At 41.6% G+C, this 18,188-nt stretch overlaps 2 protein-coding genes across 9 annotated transcripts in view; one reads left to right on the forward strand and one right to left on the reverse strand.

Annotated features, from left to right (window-relative positions):
• Positions 1 to 1,273, reverse strand: part of Ate1 (arginyltransferase 1) — a 125,813-nt gene extending 124,540 nt beyond the window's left edge. For 3 of the 6 annotated variants that reach the window (XM_036195078.1, XM_036195087.1, XM_036195116.1), the window contains exon 1: positions 495 to 683. In XM_036195078.1, the coding sequence (XP_036050971.1) occupies positions 495 to 600 (106 nt within the window). In that variant the 5' untranslated portion in view covers positions 601 to 683. Of the gene's footprint in view, positions 1 to 494; positions 684 to 1,031 lie in introns of those variants that run through there. The other 3 variants (XM_036195107.1, XM_036195097.1, XM_036195127.1) reach the window with 3 other exon arrangements.
• LOC118588604 (putative uncharacterized protein ZNRD1-AS1) lies at positions 436 to 17,069 on the forward strand. Of its 3 annotated transcripts, none has more exons than XR_004945616.1 (4): positions 436 to 865; positions 2,927 to 3,030; positions 13,883 to 13,958; positions 15,160 to 17,069. XR_004945616.1 is itself a non-coding variant. In XM_036195142.1 (2 exons), exon 2 carries the CDS (start codon positions 15,250 to 15,252, stop codon positions 15,961 to 15,963), a length of 714 nt encoding a protein of 237 aa, XP_036051035.1. In that variant the 5' UTR covers positions 13,612 to 13,958; positions 15,160 to 15,249; the 3' UTR covers positions 15,964 to 17,069. The 3 variants fall into 3 exon arrangements, 1 of the variants encoding a protein (XP_036051035.1); XR_004945617.1 differs by having other exon boundaries at positions 15,167 to 17,069; XM_036195142.1 differs by lacking the exons at positions 436 to 865; positions 2,927 to 3,030 and having other exon boundaries at positions 13,612 to 13,958.
• Positions 17,070 to 18,188: the final 1,119 nt, after the last annotated feature.

The raw sequence follows: 18,188 nt of genomic DNA on the forward strand, positions 1-18,188 counted from the left end.
CCCAAATCCTGACAGAACACACGGTGTGTTGTTGACTCTATTGTGCTCTCCGAGGTGGGTTGACAGAATGACAGGGTTATGAGTCCCTGGTGATGATAATAATAATATCCAGCACACAGGGGCAATCCGTCTAGAGACCCTGGTTCCTAGTACCTTCTCCCAGACACCCTTGTCCAAAGATGACAGTGCGCAGGTGTGCACGCACACGCCCCCTCCACACGGGCAGCTGGAGGCCCCGGCAGTCCCGCACCCATCGTGGGGCACGGGGATGCAGGACAGTCGCCAGCTCGAAGGAGCCTCCCCATCTCCCTGCCTCCCTTTCCGTCTCGCACAGACCAGCAGCTGTTCGCTGACCGCAGCGAGGGCGGAGCACAGCCGGGGTCCTTCCCGACGCTCCCCAGGCTGCGGCCGCCCAAGTCCCTCGAGCGTCACCGCGCAGACCCCACAAAGCCGCGGCTGCGGGCTTCCCACGCCCGCCGGCCCGGCTCGCTCACCATAGGACAGACTGCCCGACTTATTCTTGCAATAGCCACAGTGGAACAAGGACCGGTCCTCAAAATACTCTACGAGGCTGGGAGAAGGCGCGCTCCAGGAAGCCATGGCCTCGGCCCCCGCCGGCTCAGCGACACCCAGACCCACGCAGGCGCAGCAGCCGTCGCCGCCGTCGCCGCCGCCGCCTCCTCCACCACCCCACAATGCCGTGCGCGCGCCTCGGCACATCGCGCGAAGCCGCTTGAACGCTCGCGGGCGGGCAAGACCTGGCAACCTGCGTGACTGACGCCGCCCGCGCCATATTGACTGAGGGCAGCTGTCCGCTATTTCCGTTCCTCCTCCGTGAGGGGCGGCTATCGTCGGAGACGCTGAGGTGGGAAGACGGAGGTGGCAAGGAGGCAGGCTAGGGAGAGACGAATGGGACCGGGGATGCTGGAGTCGGGTGACCAAGGGCCTTCACCCCGCGCCGGGGACCTGCCGGGACGTAGCGGGAGCCTGGCGGGAGGCGGTCGCGGCCCCCCGGACGGCGGGACACTCACCACTCGACGCCTTGCCCTCCGGGGACTCGCAGTAGCCGCAGTAGTAGCCGGCCTTCAGGCCCTTGTATTCCACCACCGAGGCCATGGCCGCCGCTGTGGGCTTGAGGGCCGGCCACGCCTCTCGGAGCCAGGGCCCGACCTCGGCAGGGCGCGGGATCCCAGGCGGGAGGGACCAGAGTGCGGCGGTGCCGGGTTCGCGCCTCACCGGCCGCTCCCAGGACGGGCCTCTGGACGCCAGCCTAGGTCGCAGGGGTGCGCCGCCGAGCCCCGGGTCTGTGCCCAGCCGTTTCCTTGCTCAATCAACAATCCTTATCACCTCCGCGAGTTATCTGCCCGTTCTAAAGATAGGGAAACTGAGGTTCCGGAGTGGGATTCACCCAGTCACTTCCCGCAGGTCTCGGGTGGAAAGTTACCCTCTTAGAACCGCTACGCCTGACCACCTGAAAAGGATGAGCTGGCGTTTTTTTTGCAAACCAGCTGCCTTAAATGCTAAAGGTGGAAGAGCAGAGACACTCCGAGACAGTGAGCGTACTAGAATTGAAGCAACTCTTAGCAGGAGCTAATTAGCTAAGGATGAAGTGCCACATCTCTTTCAAAGGGAAGGTAGAAGTCCAGGTGGTGGTTTATGCACAAAACAGCACTGAAAAAGAATTTCCTACTCTATAGGCCAAACATTTACATAGGCTGAATTTATCCCATTGGTCTCCTCCAATTTGCAACCAGTTGTAAAGAGTATGTTTTAGGGAATCGGGGTGTGAGGGGAAGTATAAAAATGAATGCATACTTCTGCCGTGGTAATGTTCCTTAGCCTTTCCCTCTGGGTACAACAGTCTGTCTGGCATCATAATTTCCACAGTCAACAATAACATTAATTCCCGTCTGCAGTGTCTAGAAAGTAAAATCATTAAACAAACTTTTAAAAATTGTTTGTGCCTGTCTTGCCTGCAAATATCAGATAAGTGTGCCACCTTCATCCAGTGCCAGAGAGGACCAGAAGGCATTGTACTCTCAGGAACCCACCTGGCACACAGTTCTGAGCTACCATACCTGGTGCTGGGAACCAAATCCTCCTCCTCCTCCTGCCACTGAGCCATCTCTCCTGCTTGTGAATAAACTTTTTTGACTGTTAAGGGAGCTAAGGATGGACTAGAACTCTCTACACCCCTGCGCCAGGATCCACTGTGCTGAAATTGTAGGTGTGCACCACTGCACCTGATATTAAATATATACTAAATGCATATTAATATTAAATATATAGACGTTTTAAGTTTCAGTAGGTTTTGTTGGTTTCGGTTTTGGTTTTTATTTTGTTTTTGTTTTTTGTTTTTTTTTTCCTTTTTATTTTTTTCAAGACAGGGTTTCTCTGTGTAGATTTGGAGCCTGACCTGGATCTCTCTCTGTAGACCAGGCTGGCCTGGAACTCAGAGAGATCCACCTGCCTCTGCCTCCCAAGTGCTGGGATTAAAGGCGTGCACCACCACCACCCTGCTATTTTTGTTTTTTGTTTGTTTTTTCGAGACAGGGTTTCTCTGTGTAGTTTTGGTGCCTGTCCTGGATCTTGCTCTGTAGACCAGGCTGGCCTCGAACTTACAGAGATCCGCCTGTGCTGAGTGCTGGGATTAAAGGCACGTGCCACCACCGCCCCAAGTTTCATTGTTTTTGACCCTAAGCCTTAGGGCCTAAGGTTGTCTGTGCTGGAGATGTGTCTAGTTAAGTTTGATAGTTTCTGGCCTGGTGACTTAACATTGCTGAGCATCATTTGTATCTCATACAGTTGTTAAAGAACCTAAGAGATGACCTTGCAGTGTATAAGGGTAACATTGGAGATAACTTGTTGCAGCTCAGTGCCCATATGTTCATGAAAAGCTTCATCTGTTTTGGTTTTTTTATGGCAGGTTTAACTCTTGCCAGGCTGTTCCCAGAGAAGCTCTGATTTGAATAAAAGCAAGCACGTGTGGATTGACTAAAAAGGGGGAGCACACCATGCCCTGCACAGGAGGTAGGAAGAATGGCTTTTTGATCCTTTCTTAAACAGTAGCTCCCACACCCCACACCCCAGAAATCAGTTCACTTTTTTAAAAATTTTGTTTATTTATGAGTGTTTTTGTTTGCGTGTGCATGTGTGTGCGCCACTCATTCATGTCTGGTGCCAAAAGAATCCACAATAGGGCATCGGACCCCCTGGAACTAGAATCACAGACAGTTGTGCTCCACCTTATAGATTCTGGAAATTGGTCCCAGGGCCTCCAGAGCTCCTAACTGCGGGGCCATCTCTCTAGCTCTTGGTTTCACTTTTTTCCCGTTTTGAAATAGGGTCAATCTAACTATGTAGTTCTGGCTGTCCTGGAACTAGGCCAGATTAGCCTCAACTAGCTTTGCCTGCCTCTACGTCTAAAGTGCTGCAATCACAGGTGTGCGCCACCATGCCCAGTACTGGCTTCACTTTTGTTTAGTGTCTGTTATCCATAGTCAATCACTGTCCAATATACTATTCCAATATGTCCAGAAGTATATAGTATTCTAAAATAAACAACTCAGAGGTTTTAAGTTAGGTGTTATTCTGAGTCAGGTGATGAAATTGCTTCTTGTCCCAGCCTGCCCTGCTTGGATCTTCAGTCTGGTACATACTAAGTACATGTGGCTACTGATATATATATCACTGGGGAACAAAATTTTTAGTTTTATTTAAATCTGAATTTTCCAAATAGAGTTACCAAATACCAAGCAGGAAAATGCCTCCCAAAAGCTACACATAGGGCTGATGAGATGGCTCAGAAGGCACAGGCATTACTGCCGAGTCTCATCCTCCACAGACTTTATCCCTGGACCCACATGGTAGAAGGAGAACTGACTCCCACTAGTTACTCCCTCATCTCCACACTTGCACAGTGGTGGTAAAAATGTACCACCATGTGTACACAAGCACACATAAAATGAAATGATTTTTTTTTCAAAGCAACCCAGAGGTTTATCATACTCAAACTGCAGGAAATCAAAGAAACGATGAAATAATACAGAAAGGGGAAAAAGAAAAAAAAAACAAAAAACACCTATATCCTGTATATCTGAATTCTCTTCAGAAACCATGGAAACAAGAATGAAATATTCTAAGTATTCTAAGAAAAAGAAAACCTAGAATTCTGTATCCAGAGAACTTACCCTTCAAAAATGAAAGAAAAATCCAGACTTTCCCATGAAAAAATGTGTTTCTGGTCTGTCTGCTTTGCATACAATGTAAATTCTTCAGGAAAAGGAAAACAGTGCAAGTCTGGTGATTCAGATGTTCTAAAGAAAGGAACAGACCTAGACAAAGAAAAATAGATGTAAAATAATTTGTTTTAAATCTGAATTGCTCAAACATAATGATTGATTTGAAATAGTAAGCAACTCGTATTCAGTAATTATAGTTTATGGATAAGTAATGTGATAATTCCAGCTTTGGAAATGAATGGCAGTAGGCTTATAATGGTTGTCTGGCTGGGCGGTAGTGATATAGGCTGGGCAACGAGTGACACAAGCCTTTAATCCCAGCACTCGGGAGGCAGAGCCAGGAGGATCTCTGTGAGTTCAAGGCCAGCCTGGTCTACAGAGCGAGATCCAGGACAGGCTCCAGAACTACACAGAGAAACCCTATCTTGAAAAACTAAATAAATAGATAGATAGTGGTTGCCCTTGAGTTTGTAGTATATTTTTACAATGGATCCAAGTTCTCTTTCAAATACAATATACTACTTTATGGGTTATACAGTACCTTTGATAGAGCAAGTTCCAAGAAAGCCAAGGCTACATTGTCTCAAAGAAAGCAAGCTAGCAAGCTTGAGTCAACTCTAGATAAAAATTTTAAAATATTAAACTACAACTTAGAATTTGTGAGATGCAATCAAAGCCATATTTCAAAGTTTAAAGCATTAAATGAATACATTACAAAAGAAAATTTTAAATCAATAATTTACATTTCTGCCTTAGGAAATTAAAGAGAAAATTAAATCCCAAACTAGGAGAGATTAAAAATTAGAGCAGAAATCAGTAAAATTACAGAAATCAAGAGAGAAAAATCAGTGAAACAAAAAAGTGGGTAAAGGTCAGTAAGTTAAAAACAAATAGAGAAAATACCAGTATTATAGGTAAGGAAGGGCAAGAAACACAAGGCCTAAGGGTTGATCCCCAGAAGAGGAGAATAAAAAATTCCTGCTGATCCCATGGACATTAATGAGGTAATAACAGATTATTGATACATATTTATGCCCTAATATGACAGTTTAGAGGAAACAGATTAATTTCTTAAAAAAAATACTGCCCTAGATAGATTTATGTCAACTTGATAGGTGCCTGTCATCTGGGAAGCGGGACTCCCAGTTGAGAAAATGCCTCCATAAGATTTGCCTGTAGGCAGTTCTGTATTGTCTTTTCTTAATATAGTGATTGATGTGGGAATGCCCAGCCAGCTGTGAATGGTGCCATCCCGGGACAGGTGGTCCTGAGGTGTATAAGAAAGCAGGCTGAGCAAGCCAGGAAGCATCACTTCTCCATGACCTCTGCAACAGTTCCTGCCTCCAGGTTTCTGCCTCGAGTTCCTGTCCTGACTCCCTTCAGTCATGGAATTTGACTTGAAAACTATATAGTAAAATAAACCTTTCCTCTCTAAGTTGCTTTCGGTTATAGTATTTAACACAGTAATAGAAACCTAACTAAGACAGAAGTACTTGACCAAAAATCATAAAAGACAAAATAGGAATAGGCCTATATTGAGTCAATAATTAATGACCTTTGTGAGGTAGAAAACTCTGTGCCTATCATGGTTTAAATATGAAATGCCCCACGCTCATTGTTCATGCTTATTCCAGGTATCTCACAACTATGAAAAGCTAGCACAAGGCCCAAATGGGTTCACTAGTGAGTTGTTCTACCAAATATTCAAGGAAAAAATACCGGTTCCCTGCAGGCTATTACAGAAGAAAAAAGCAGATGAAATATGTTCTAACCGATTTCAAAAGGCTAGCATCATGCTAGGAAAACTATAGACCATTATTTCTAAGGAACATTCATGCAAAAATCAACAGAATATTAGTAATCATGTCCAACAAGCTTTTAAAAAAAAGACCATTAGCAGATGAGGTTTATTTCAGGTACACAAAGCTGACTCAACATTACAAAAACAACAAATATAACTCATCATATCAACAGGTAAAGAAAGAAAAATCATGACAGTATCAGTAGTAAAGAACTCATTCATGAAGAAAACTTTTGTCAAACTAGGAGCAGGGAACTTGAACATCTACACACACACACACACACACACACACACACACACAAACTAATCCACAGTAGTAGGTGTGGAGGCAAGAGGAATTTCTGAGTTCCAGGACTACAAAGAGTTTCAGGCTAGCTAGGGCTACATAGTAAAACCCTGTCTATTAAATAAAAAAGTTTATTTTTCAAATTCACAGTAAAAAACTAGATAGTTTTCCATAAAATTAAGAACAAAACAAAGATATACCTCACACTATTCCCTTCCTGTTCAACATCATATTGGGAATTCTAGCCAATGTATGGTGCATAGATTAGAAAGGAAGAAATTCATCTATTTTTTGTTCACAGGTGATACGATTGCTGGGGGGGGGGGGGATCTAATAACCAGTTATAAGAAGGATATAGAGTACAAAATTAATATACAAGTCATTTGCTTTCTGATATGTCTGAAATGAACAATCGAATTTGAAGTTAAAATATACCATTCACACTAACATCACAAAAAAACAAATACTTAAAGTACAGATCTTACAAAAAGTAGGCAAAATTTACGCTCTAAAACCTACCAATCTAAAGTGAAAGAAAGGAGATCTGAGTCAATGTTGAAATAGTGCTTGTTCATTGAAAAAAATGGAAATGTTGAGATACCAGTTCCTTTTAGCTTGATCTTTAGAGTAAGTAAAATCCCAGGCAGAATCACAGGAAGTTATTAATATTTTTTTAAAAAATTTAACTTGATTTTTTTTCAAGATTTATTTATTTATTATGTATACAGTGTTGTGTGCATGTACACCCACAGACCAGAAGAGGGCACCAGATCTCATTATGGATGGCTGTGAGCCACCATGTGGGTTGCTGGGAATTGAACTCAGGACCTCTGGAAGAGCAGTCAGTGCTCTTAACCTCTGAGCCATCTCTCCAGCCCCTATTAATATTTTATGAACATAAACAAGTTGTTTTAAAAGTTTATATGAGAAGCCATACAAGCCAGAATAACAAAAATACTGAAGAACAGAGTTGGACAACTGACATTTTCTGACTTCAAAGCTTGCTCTAAAACTATTAATTGGGGAAGGTGGTGAAGAGATGGCTCAGCAGTTAAGAATACTTGCTCTGCGTTTGTGAAGGTTGCAGTTTACATCCCAGAACCTGTATAACAAGCTGGGCTTCAGTTCACAGACGCTGGAGAGGGGCAAAGCCACAGGAGGGCCCTGTGGCTTGCTGGCTTCCAGTATAGCTGAGACAGGAGCCCCAGGTTCTGGGAGATAACTTCCCTCAAAGGAATATGCCCTCTTTGGGACTCTGCATGTTCACACAGGTACACACACACGCACACACACACGCACACACACACACACACACACACGCACACACACACACACACACACACACACGCACACACACACACACACACACACACGCACACACACACACACGCACACACACACACACACGCACGCACGCGCACACACACACACACACACACACACACACACGCACGCACGCGCACACACCTATATTATTCAAAACAGTGAAATATTGATGAAAGAACAGCCCAAAATAGACCCATACAAATATAGTTATCCCAATGCCAAGTTACTCTTCCCCTGTTAAGTTCAATTTCAGTTGACATGAGATGGTCTCAACTTTCCTTCAGAAACTCTCGTCATCATGAGCCAGGACTTTCTCATAACTAAACGTATTTGTGATTTTATGAAGGTTTAAAATTTAATATAATTCTCTACTTACCAACTCAAGTCACCTTTCCCTGTGTGTCAACAAAGTCTAGTGTTCTTCGTAGTTTGTTTCAACCTGATTGACTTCCTGGCTTGTAAATACTCTATCCTCCATCTAACTTAGGTCAGTTTGAATTTAAGTTCATTGCTTCCTTAAAGGGAAGCTTATCCTCAGAACTATACATCATTTCTCTTCATCAAAAGAGGTTTTGAAGGCCAGGCAGCAGTGGCCCACACCTTTAATCCCAGCACTCAGGAGGCAGAGCCAGGCCAATCTCTGTGAGGCCAGCCTGGTCTACAGCGCGAGATCCAGAACAAACATCAAAACTACACAAAAAAAAACCCTGTTTCAACACTTCCCCTCCGCCCCCCAAAAAAGAGGCTTTGATTCTGTTTTCACAAGATGATGCCTTTTAGCACCTTATACAGTACCTGGCTAATAAGTTTTCAGGTGTGATAATACAGTGCGATCAGGTTCTGGGTATGTAAAGATTTGGCTAGTGGCACAACTGATTCGAGTGACATGGTTTTCTATAAAGTTTAAAATGATAAATGATCATGTTAGGTTTAGAGAGCAAGTCAATATTAAAATACATTTTGAAATTTAAATAACAACTTTTATGACCTAATACTTGAAATACATTGATTTGGGGGTGTTTTTTGTGGGGGGGGGCAGACAGGGTTTCTCTGTGTAACAGTCCTTAGCTATTCTGGAACCCCCTTTGTAGACCGGGCTGGCCTCGAACTCACGGAGTTTCACCTGCCTCTGCCTCCAGAGTATAGAGATTAAAGGCATGCCCCACCACTGCCCAGCACAATTTTATTAAACTGAAGATATTCACATATACTTTTATAGCCTTGCTTCTGGATGTTTTATTGGAGCTTGCAGTTTCAAGTACTTCTTTGTAAACAGCATATTTGAGAGGGACAGATTTCTACTAAATAAAAAGCAAGGTTGTAATTAATTACAAACTCTCCTTTTCACATTTTATTTCTAAGAGCTAGAAATATCTCAGTGGGCTATAGGATAACTTTGTTGGGGTGAATAATTTCCACACATAAAATGTCATGAATGGAGTATGATTTTAATTCATTTGTATTTTAACACTGAGTTATTTTCTGCTTCCTTGTCTTTAAATGCTGGTCAGTTATCAGTGTAAGTTAAATACTGTGACTAAAGATACAATAAAACCTCTATCAAAGCAGTATTTAGATGAGCGATATACCAGCTAATATATGACACCATATGACTGGACCATCAGCATATATATCTAGCCTCCAACAAGTATTTCTGCTTGTTCCATTCACATGGAGTTTGTACAGTTTATGTTCTAAAGCACAAAAATTGAAAAGATACCCTTGGTGCTATTAGAGACTGTTTTTGACTACATATACTGTAGTTGAATTCCTATGTCTTAAGAAATGGTTCCTTCTAGTTGCTGACCAGCTCACACAAAGGGAAGTCCATTTCCTGCCAACAGACTATATCATCATATACCACCTCATAGTAGGCTCCTTCTGGGATAGTGATGACACACAGAAAGTGGTGACTGCTTTGGGTTGCCTTAGAAATCAACCCAAAGCATCCTCAAGGATCAACAGTAGGTAGTTGAAAATCTGAATTGAGGGCAGAAATTCTGTGGTTAGAAACCAGTTCTTTGCAGAAGAGAGAATGAGAAAATCAGAGCTCAGGGGAAAGGGGGCTGGGAGGAAGAATGAAGAGCAAAGATGCTGTTCATGAAGCTGGTAAATAGCAGAGTGATGGCTGAAGCCAAGAACACTGTGAAGAAAGAGCATCAGACTGCAAAGCCAGCACAAGTGAACACAGGGGCTTTGAAGAGAACAAGCATTGCAAGACTACCACCACAGAATGGACCACCAAGGGCTGTCACCTCACAGCCGCCCATGGTGGCAGACTCAGAGTGGTTTGGTCTGAGTGCAGAGGAACAGTAAGTGTTCCCTCCATTTGGGATATAGGCAAAAGAATATATGTCTATATCTGGGAACAAATGGGAGTCCCATAGGACTCAACTGGCCTAAGAAACTAACACTAGGACCACTAACGCATCAGTAACTTTCATGGCTTCCATTCTCTTTGCCACATAGAGGGAATAATGAATATGAACCTCCTAAGATTGTTTAGAAGATTAAGTAATTCCATGTAGGCTTCTATAACAGTACCTAGTGTAAATTCAATAGATGTTGCTATGGAAACATAAACTCTTAAAGAAGTAGCGGAAATGAAATTAAAGACAGGTTTTGTACAATTGTTATAAAAACATTTTATTGCTAATAAAACAGTGTATATGCTTAAGTTGACAAACAGCATTAATTTGCTTACTAATCAGGTTAATATGACTTTACTCCATCCTAAAGAACAATTTTCCTGTCATATTTTTCTTCATTAAGTTTTAAAACTTGTCTTCCAATTGTTTTAAAATCTATTTAAAATGTAAATTTTAGACCCGGGCATAGTGGAGACAGAGGTAGGCAGGTTTCTATAAGTTACAGGACTACATAGTGAGAACCAGTGTTGTGAAATACAAAGAGACTTTTTGTTTGTTTTGTTTTGGTTTGGTTTGGTTTGGTTTTGGAGACAGGGTTTCTCTGTGTAGCCCTGGCTGTCCTGGAACTTGCTCTATAGACCAGGCTGGCCTCGAACTCACTGAGATCCATCTGCCTCTTAGTGTTATGAAATAATCCTTCTATACACTGTGAAAATGTGTTGCTCTTATTGTTGATAAAAAGCTGACTGGTCGATAGCTTAGGCTTGTCTCCAGCCAGCTCTTACAACTTAAATTAACCCATTTCTACTAATCTATGTGCTGCCCTGAGGCTCATTTGCCTCATCTATGAACTTCCTATGTTGCTTCTTCAACATCTAGCTTGCAATTCTTCAAACTCTGCCTTTCTTCTTCCCAGCATTCTCTCTGCCTCGAAAATCCTGCCGAGCTATCAGCCAATCAGCTTTTTATTAATAATGAAAACAACACATTTTCACAGTATACAGAAGAATTATTCCACAGAATTTCCCCCTTTTTGTCTAAATAAAGGAAGGTTTTAACTTTAACATAGTAAAATTATATATAACAAAAAGTTATCAAGTAAGAATTAGTTACAATAGCCAGTCCACTTGTATTTGACAAAATTAGAGAAAATATTCTATTATCTAATCTTTGTGAATCTAAAGTTTTACACCTAATTCACTTTTATCATAACTAAGGAAAATTGTAAGTTTAATTATTTAGTCTTTAACTCCCTTAAAAGACTCCAGAAGGGTGTAATGCTACCTAATCACAGGGACATCTGGCTGCTTTGGACAGTCACCCAAAGTTCCTCTGTAACATCCAACTTTGGCCTATAGGCCTAGTGTATATGACAGACATTTCTTAGAAGCAGGGAATTTTGAAGGACTGTCCTACCTTGTCTTGGCAAAGTTTGGCAGTCACTTTTTATGCATCCTACTGGTCCTATTTGAACAGTATACTGTCAACAATTGAGGCAAGGGAAGTTTCTTTGCCCAAATGGCTAACTAAACTCCATACAGAGGTTCTTCGATGCCCATCATCTTCTTTGAAGTAGATTGGTGCTGTTGAGATCAAATGTTTCTCACTATCATGAAAAGCCTTCCATGAATGATTAAACATATTAAATGCTATATATTCTGTAGATCTCTGAAGTGTTTGAAGACTATCTAATATATCTGTGTATGGCCTTGAAAAAACACCTAACATGACTAATTTTGACTATTATAAGTGACTATTAATCTGTATTTAATTATAAATTACATTTTAAATGAGCTGCTAAATACAATACCCCAAACAAGAGAAGCATATATATATAAAACAAAATTAACTTTAAGTTTGTATCAATAAACTAAATCCATACCAATGTAAAATATTTTGAGATTAATAGTTGCTTTTTGGATTAAAGTAGATTCAATAATCTACCCTTTTTTTCTATCACTCCTATATCATATCCCCCTTTTCTTTCCTTTAGAAACAGATCTTTGAATTTAACTTCTTTGTCTAGTTTTTTTCCTGGCTGTGACCAATAACAACTTGTAACCAACCGCCCTTAAATGATAACAAACATCCATAACCCATCTTCTGGAAATATGGGTGTCATTTTTTTCTAAATTGCTTCCTGTTGTTTAGGGGGCACTGGCATCTTTGGGGGAAACTTGAGGAAATCAGGATAATGATTAAGTCTTGGCTGGAGTATTCTGTAAAGCTGGACCATCTCAGCCAGCAGCCTTGAAGCTGTTTTGGATACAGAATTCTGAGAAACTGTAACAGAAGCATTTTGAGATACTGGATCACCTGGGCCATCCATTTTCATTGGTGTCTGGTCCCCTTGTCCTGAAAATATGTAAACTTTTAAAAGTAACATACATGGGTATATTAATACCCATGTATATAACACGCATGTATAAACTGTGTGTTGTATACAAGTTAGCCAATGATTTTTTATGTTTGAGCAGGTAAAATATATATATTGCATGTCTTATAGTTCTTCTATTTCTTTATATCTACAGTCAGGATTTTCAGGGAGTCTTCCTCAATCAAACCTGATCGTCCTTAACATTGAATGAACCCTAGCCTTTCATTTCCTGTGGAAATAAAGGCATAACCTCTCCCCCAAAAGCAACATACCTTTTGACTTTCATTTTGAAGTAAAGGTATTTTTAAAACATATAGGTTGGTTTAATCCAGCAGTTTTTATAATCCAGTGTGTCTTAGCAGCTGTCATTCCTTCATCAGCAATCAGAAAATTCAAAGACAACACAATAACATACAGGATCCAAACTCACCATGTATTTTCCATCTTTGCATGGTTTTTTTCTTTATATTACTTTATTCTTTCTTTAAAGACTTTATTATTTTTCAACTATTTTTTTCTATGACTGTCTATACCATTCTCTTTTCTCTCCCAAGTCTATGTACATTTTTAAATACACTGTAACCCATTTAGAGGTTTTTCCCCATCTAGCTCTATCTTCACTGAACATCTGTATTGTTTTTTCATCACATGCTATGCTGGTCGCTGGTACTGCTTAGCTTAGTGTATGGTGGTAGCACCTGGCTCCTCCCCGCTTGGTTCCCTGAGAACTTAGCCTCATGGTAGAGGTATGGGGTGGGGGAGTGTTTACCACCCCAGCTCTCAGAAGTTGTTGGGTTCACAATGCCACCAAGTAACATATGGCCCCCTGCTCATAAACCCCATGTAAGTGTTCAGTAGCAGGGCCTCTTAAAAGAGCCACACCCATGTTTGCCAATAGCACCAAGCCAGGAAGGTGCCTCTTAAAGGAACTGTGTCTCTACAAATTGTCTTAAGAAAGAGAGAGCGAGACAGACAGACAGAAAGAGAGAGAGAGAAAGAGAAAAAAAGGACTAGAGAGATGGCTCAGCCATTAAAGGCAAGATTCACAACCAAAATAAGTAATTAATTTTAAGTGATAAGAAAAACGAAGTATTATAATGAAGTATCTATTGTGGGAGACCTAATAAATATATATATATATTTTTTTTTTTCATATCAAAACTTATTGTTTTCCCTACTTACAGTATGGACAGTGGTTTGTGGTATTTGAAACAGTAACAGCAATTCAGTCTTTCCAGTGTTAAAGTTGTTTCTGATAGTTACAACCCCAAACAAAATATGGCTCCTTCTGTAGACTTTAATCAAAAGTACAAACATGCCTTCATTTTGGTGAAGACCGAAGTTAAACATACAGAGTTCTACCTGCTAGCAGAGAGAAGGGCCTTCTGCTACCTATGAAAAACAGGTCCCAAATCACCTCCCTGCTGCAGTTCATTCCAGAGCTTGTTTCTCCAATCCAGTATCATTTCTCTTTTCTCCTAGATTGGCCTGGGCTAAGTGTTCTGAAGACCCTCGGATTGCAGTAGGTTCCTATTCCCCACTAGAAAAGAAAATAAAGGTGAGGAAATCCATTTGCCATGAACTTTGGATTCTGTGATAAAATCATGAAGTTTATTAGAGGTTAAAATGGCCCCAGCATTTTGGGGAGAATGTCCTGACTCATGCTTAGTTCCACATTTGGTTCTCTGAGCAGTGCTGGCTGGACACTCTGGCTACAGTCACTAGTTTCATGGGCTTGGGAAAACAGGACAAACATGTGGACTCAGATAACAATTGGGCGAGCACCCTGTGGTGAAGGCAGGAGAATTAAAGGAAAACGTGAATGAAGCTGGAAGTGATAGGATTGAAAAGGTAGAAACTGGAGAAAGCAGCAAGCAGAGATATCAGATAAACCAAGTCTCCCAGGCAGTGGTGGTGCACACCTTTAATCCTAGCACTTGGGAATCAGGCAGGAAGATATTTGAGTTGAGGCCAGCCTGATCTACAGAGTGAGTTCAAGGACAGTCAGGGCTATACATAGAAACCCTGTCTTGAATAATAAACAAACAAACAATAAACAAGCAAACAAACCAGGCCTGAAGTTGAGAGGTGAGAGCAGGGAAGTACCTTTTCAGTGTGGCTTATAAATCATTCAGCTCTCCTTCTACTCTAAATTAATGCTTGACCCATCCACGGGAAAGCATCCATATAAGGCTCATCGTGATCATGCTCTACCTTACAGACACACTAGTAAGGCTAATAAGGGCAGCCCTAAGGTAGGGAGAGAAAAAAATACAGGGATATTCAGCAAATGAAATAGCAGAGGGGTAAAAGCCAAGGATATGAATGAAGTAAGGAAGTCTCTCGTTTGTGACCATTTGTGCTGAGGGGTACTTTATGCTGATTCAAGTGCCCAGTAGGCAGTTCTGATGAAACAGAAGGGAAACCCTTGAAGCTCAACGTGCACAGGTGAGGAATTCACTTCTGATAGACAAGAATGTTTCCAGTATAAAAGCAGAAAGGTGGAGTCTAGGATAGAGAGGTGGTGGCTCTGATGGTGGGAAGGGGGAGCTGCGGGGTGCTTACATTTTCACAAAGAAGTCTAAGAGTCCTCACCTAGGATTGAACCTGGTCTGGGTGTCGGGGGTAGGAGGCTTAAAGGGAGAGAAAGTTAGACCCAAACTGGGTGTGGTATAGAAGTGCCAGACATGAGAGCTGTACTATGGAACTAAAATAAAGGACATCTGACTTAAAAAGTTCTGATTACTCCCTCTCACAAGCGTTTAGGTGGCACCCATTCTTCACGAGCGAGAAAACTGTTAGTCCAAGAGCTCCAGCAGGAGAGTGAAGCAGTTGATAAGCTTAAGACCATGTCTTTTGATTTACGGTTTGCTAAAGCAGATGCCTACTACTATCAACAACATCAAGAAATGATCAAAGAAGCATGGAATTATATACCAGATTCAGAATGGGACATTAACCCAGAGGAAGAGAAGAAGTCAAGAAGAAAAATACCAGACAGTGAAAAAAAATGGGACTATCTAGTATGTGAGAGAGAAATAAATCACATAGAAAAACACATACACAGAGCTGAGCGTGCTAGAGGCCTCAGAGATGACAAATACAGACTACTTCCTGAGAGAATCCCAAGTGAAACACTTTGCCTAAAACCATTAATACAAGAAGATGAAAAGAGTAAAAATATCCAGAAAACATGCAAAGCTGTACCCCAAAAGCCCAAAGTAGCATGGGCAAAGGAGCAGATGAAGCGACATAAAGACCGAATGATTCGAGCAAGAGAACTCACCGAACAGAAGAATGATCAAAAGAAGACTCAAAAATTCACCAGCCACGGTCATCCTCTCTTCAAATCACGAGTGAAGAAGGAGGAAAAGAAAGAGTTTGAACAGATCACAGCTTATCCTATCTTCCAGCCTTCCCAGGAAAAACTTATAGAGGTGACTATTCTGATGGAAAAGTCGAAAGTGGATAAAGTGCAAAAACCACTCCAAAGAGAGCTCTTGAGTATGCCACCATTTTTGAAAAGTCAACTAGAAAAAAAAAAGCTTAAATTATTTCCTTGATTATTGTATTTCTTTCTTAGAATATTTTATAGTAATTACTACAATGAAATCATGGAAAACGGACATCTAAGGGGAACGGCAGCTCTAGACATACATACTTGAAAAAAGCACGGTATTGAGGCCACAGATTGTTCAATTCCATTCTTACAGTACTCACTGGTCAGGGCTAAGGAGTCAGAACATTAAATGAGGACAGAATGGCAGCTAATGGCGTAGGATTGGGGGAGGGGTGCTCTATACTATTTTTTGTTGATGGTTGCATGTCACAATGATGTTAAGGCACTGAATCATACCCTAATTGGATGAGTTGGATTGTGGATGAACTCTCAGCAAAGCTGTTCGAAAGGAAAAGATTTCTAGTGTTTAGAGAAGAGGAATGAATCCTGAAAATGTAGACAAAAGGCTGACCATCCTGCAAGGTTATAAACTAAATTAGAGTTTACAATTTTAAAATCCAGAAGGCAGGGTAGGGAGACATTTCAGCAGGCTAAAGTACTTTTTATGCAAGCCTGCCGACCTGAATTCAGATCCCCAGAACTTATGTCAAAACCAGACATGGGTGCACATGTCTAATCCCAGTACTCTTATAGCAAGATAGAAGGTGGAAACGAAGTCCCCAGAAACTCATGGACAGTAAGTAGTGCACAGTGCAGCAGCAAACAAAAGAAACCCTGCCTCAAACAAGGTGGCTGGAGAGGACTGGAACCCAACGTTACCTTCTAACCACCAGATGTGTACTGCGTGCAGTACACACGTGCCCTTAACACATACATGCCTCATATACACACATACACAAAAATAAATAAAATCTTGAAGGCAGCGATAATCACTAGGAATTGGCAAGAGGTTTGAACAGACAAAACTGGGTATTTCATAGATGTCTGAGCAGAGCCTGAGCAAGATGGACAAAAAGACTACAAGGGAAGTAGTGACTGGTTGAGGGGGAGGGGGGGAGTTTACAGAATGAACTTGCCTGTGAAACATGGTAAAAATATTGGTACAGAGATTTGAAGATCTGAGAAATTGTTTATTACATGTTTTTAAATGGCCAATAATCACTTAACATAGCTCTAGCCTCTTTAAACACAAAGTTTTGAGACTCTTCTCTTATGAATACATTATGATATAAAGCAAAGGAGTAAGGGTGGGAGGGGGCCAGGGAGAAAGAAACTCTAATGTAGATTTAAGGGGTAGAAGTTCACATCAAATACAGCATTATCCATTGAAGTTCATTTGGAAAGCAACTGGTAAAGGTGGCATAAAAAGACTCAGAAGACTGGTGGGAAAGGAGCTCCTCCGCCAGGGTTTTGAAACCGATTTCCAAATGATTTTTATTAAATTCTTACATATTACTGTGTGTGTATATCACGGGAAGGGGGCATGTCACATAGCATACATGTGGTGGTCAGAGTTGTAGAGTTGATTCTCTCCTTCCTTTACATGGGTATGGAACGTTCATTCCCTGAGCCATCTCACCAGCCACCAAGTGGTGGTTCTGTTTTTTGGGTTTTTTTTTTTTTTTTTTTTTCCGAAACAGGGTTTCTCTGTGTAACAGCTCTGGCTATCCTGGAACTCACTCTGTAAGCCAGGCTGGTCTCGAACTCACAGACCCACCTCCCCTGCCTCTGACTGAGTGCGGGGATTAAAGGCATGCACCATCACACCCACCCACCTCTGCCATTCGATTCTTATTTAAAGAGGTAAGATGACAATCACAGGACTTTTGATTGATTATTTTAAAGAGGGAAGCATGGTGAAGGATAAACACCAGACAAAATAGAAGTGATGACTGACAGGGCTGTCTCCTGGGACAGAGGAAGACCTTGAATCCAGACATTTTGCTGACAAAGTGCCTACAAGAAGAATAAAGTTAAAAATAGAAATCTAGGGAGAAGGAACCCAGAAAGCTCCCAGGGCCAACTAGAAGGCCCAACATGGATGAGCAGGGCAGAGGGACATGCAGGAGGATGAGCTGCCAGGGGCACAGTCCAATCTGACTTGCCAGAGGACATAACAGTGTCTTAAGTATAAAGCATAGGCCAAGTCACATCAAAAAAATATTTGACCATTTTTAACCTGCAAAAACAATTTCATCTGGCACAACCTATCTGTTGGCTTGGCCAGCTAATTTTGTAACTAAAACATTACAAAACAAAACAAAAACACTATGATAATCTATGAGGCACTGACAATCTAATTAAAACTTTTATTGGAACAGGACTAGA

Source organism: Onychomys torridus, chromosome 1 (assembly GCF_903995425.1).
Source record: "Onychomys torridus chromosome 1, mOncTor1.1, whole genome shotgun sequence".
In the NCBI taxonomy this organism is placed as follows: Eukaryota; Metazoa; Chordata; class Mammalia; order Rodentia; family Cricetidae; genus Onychomys; species Onychomys torridus.

Coding starts and splice junctions, on each gene's coding strand:
- LOC118588604 (XM_036195142.1), top strand. CDS start 15,250: ATGTCTTTTGATTTACGGTTTGCTAAAGCAGATGCCTACTACTATCAA.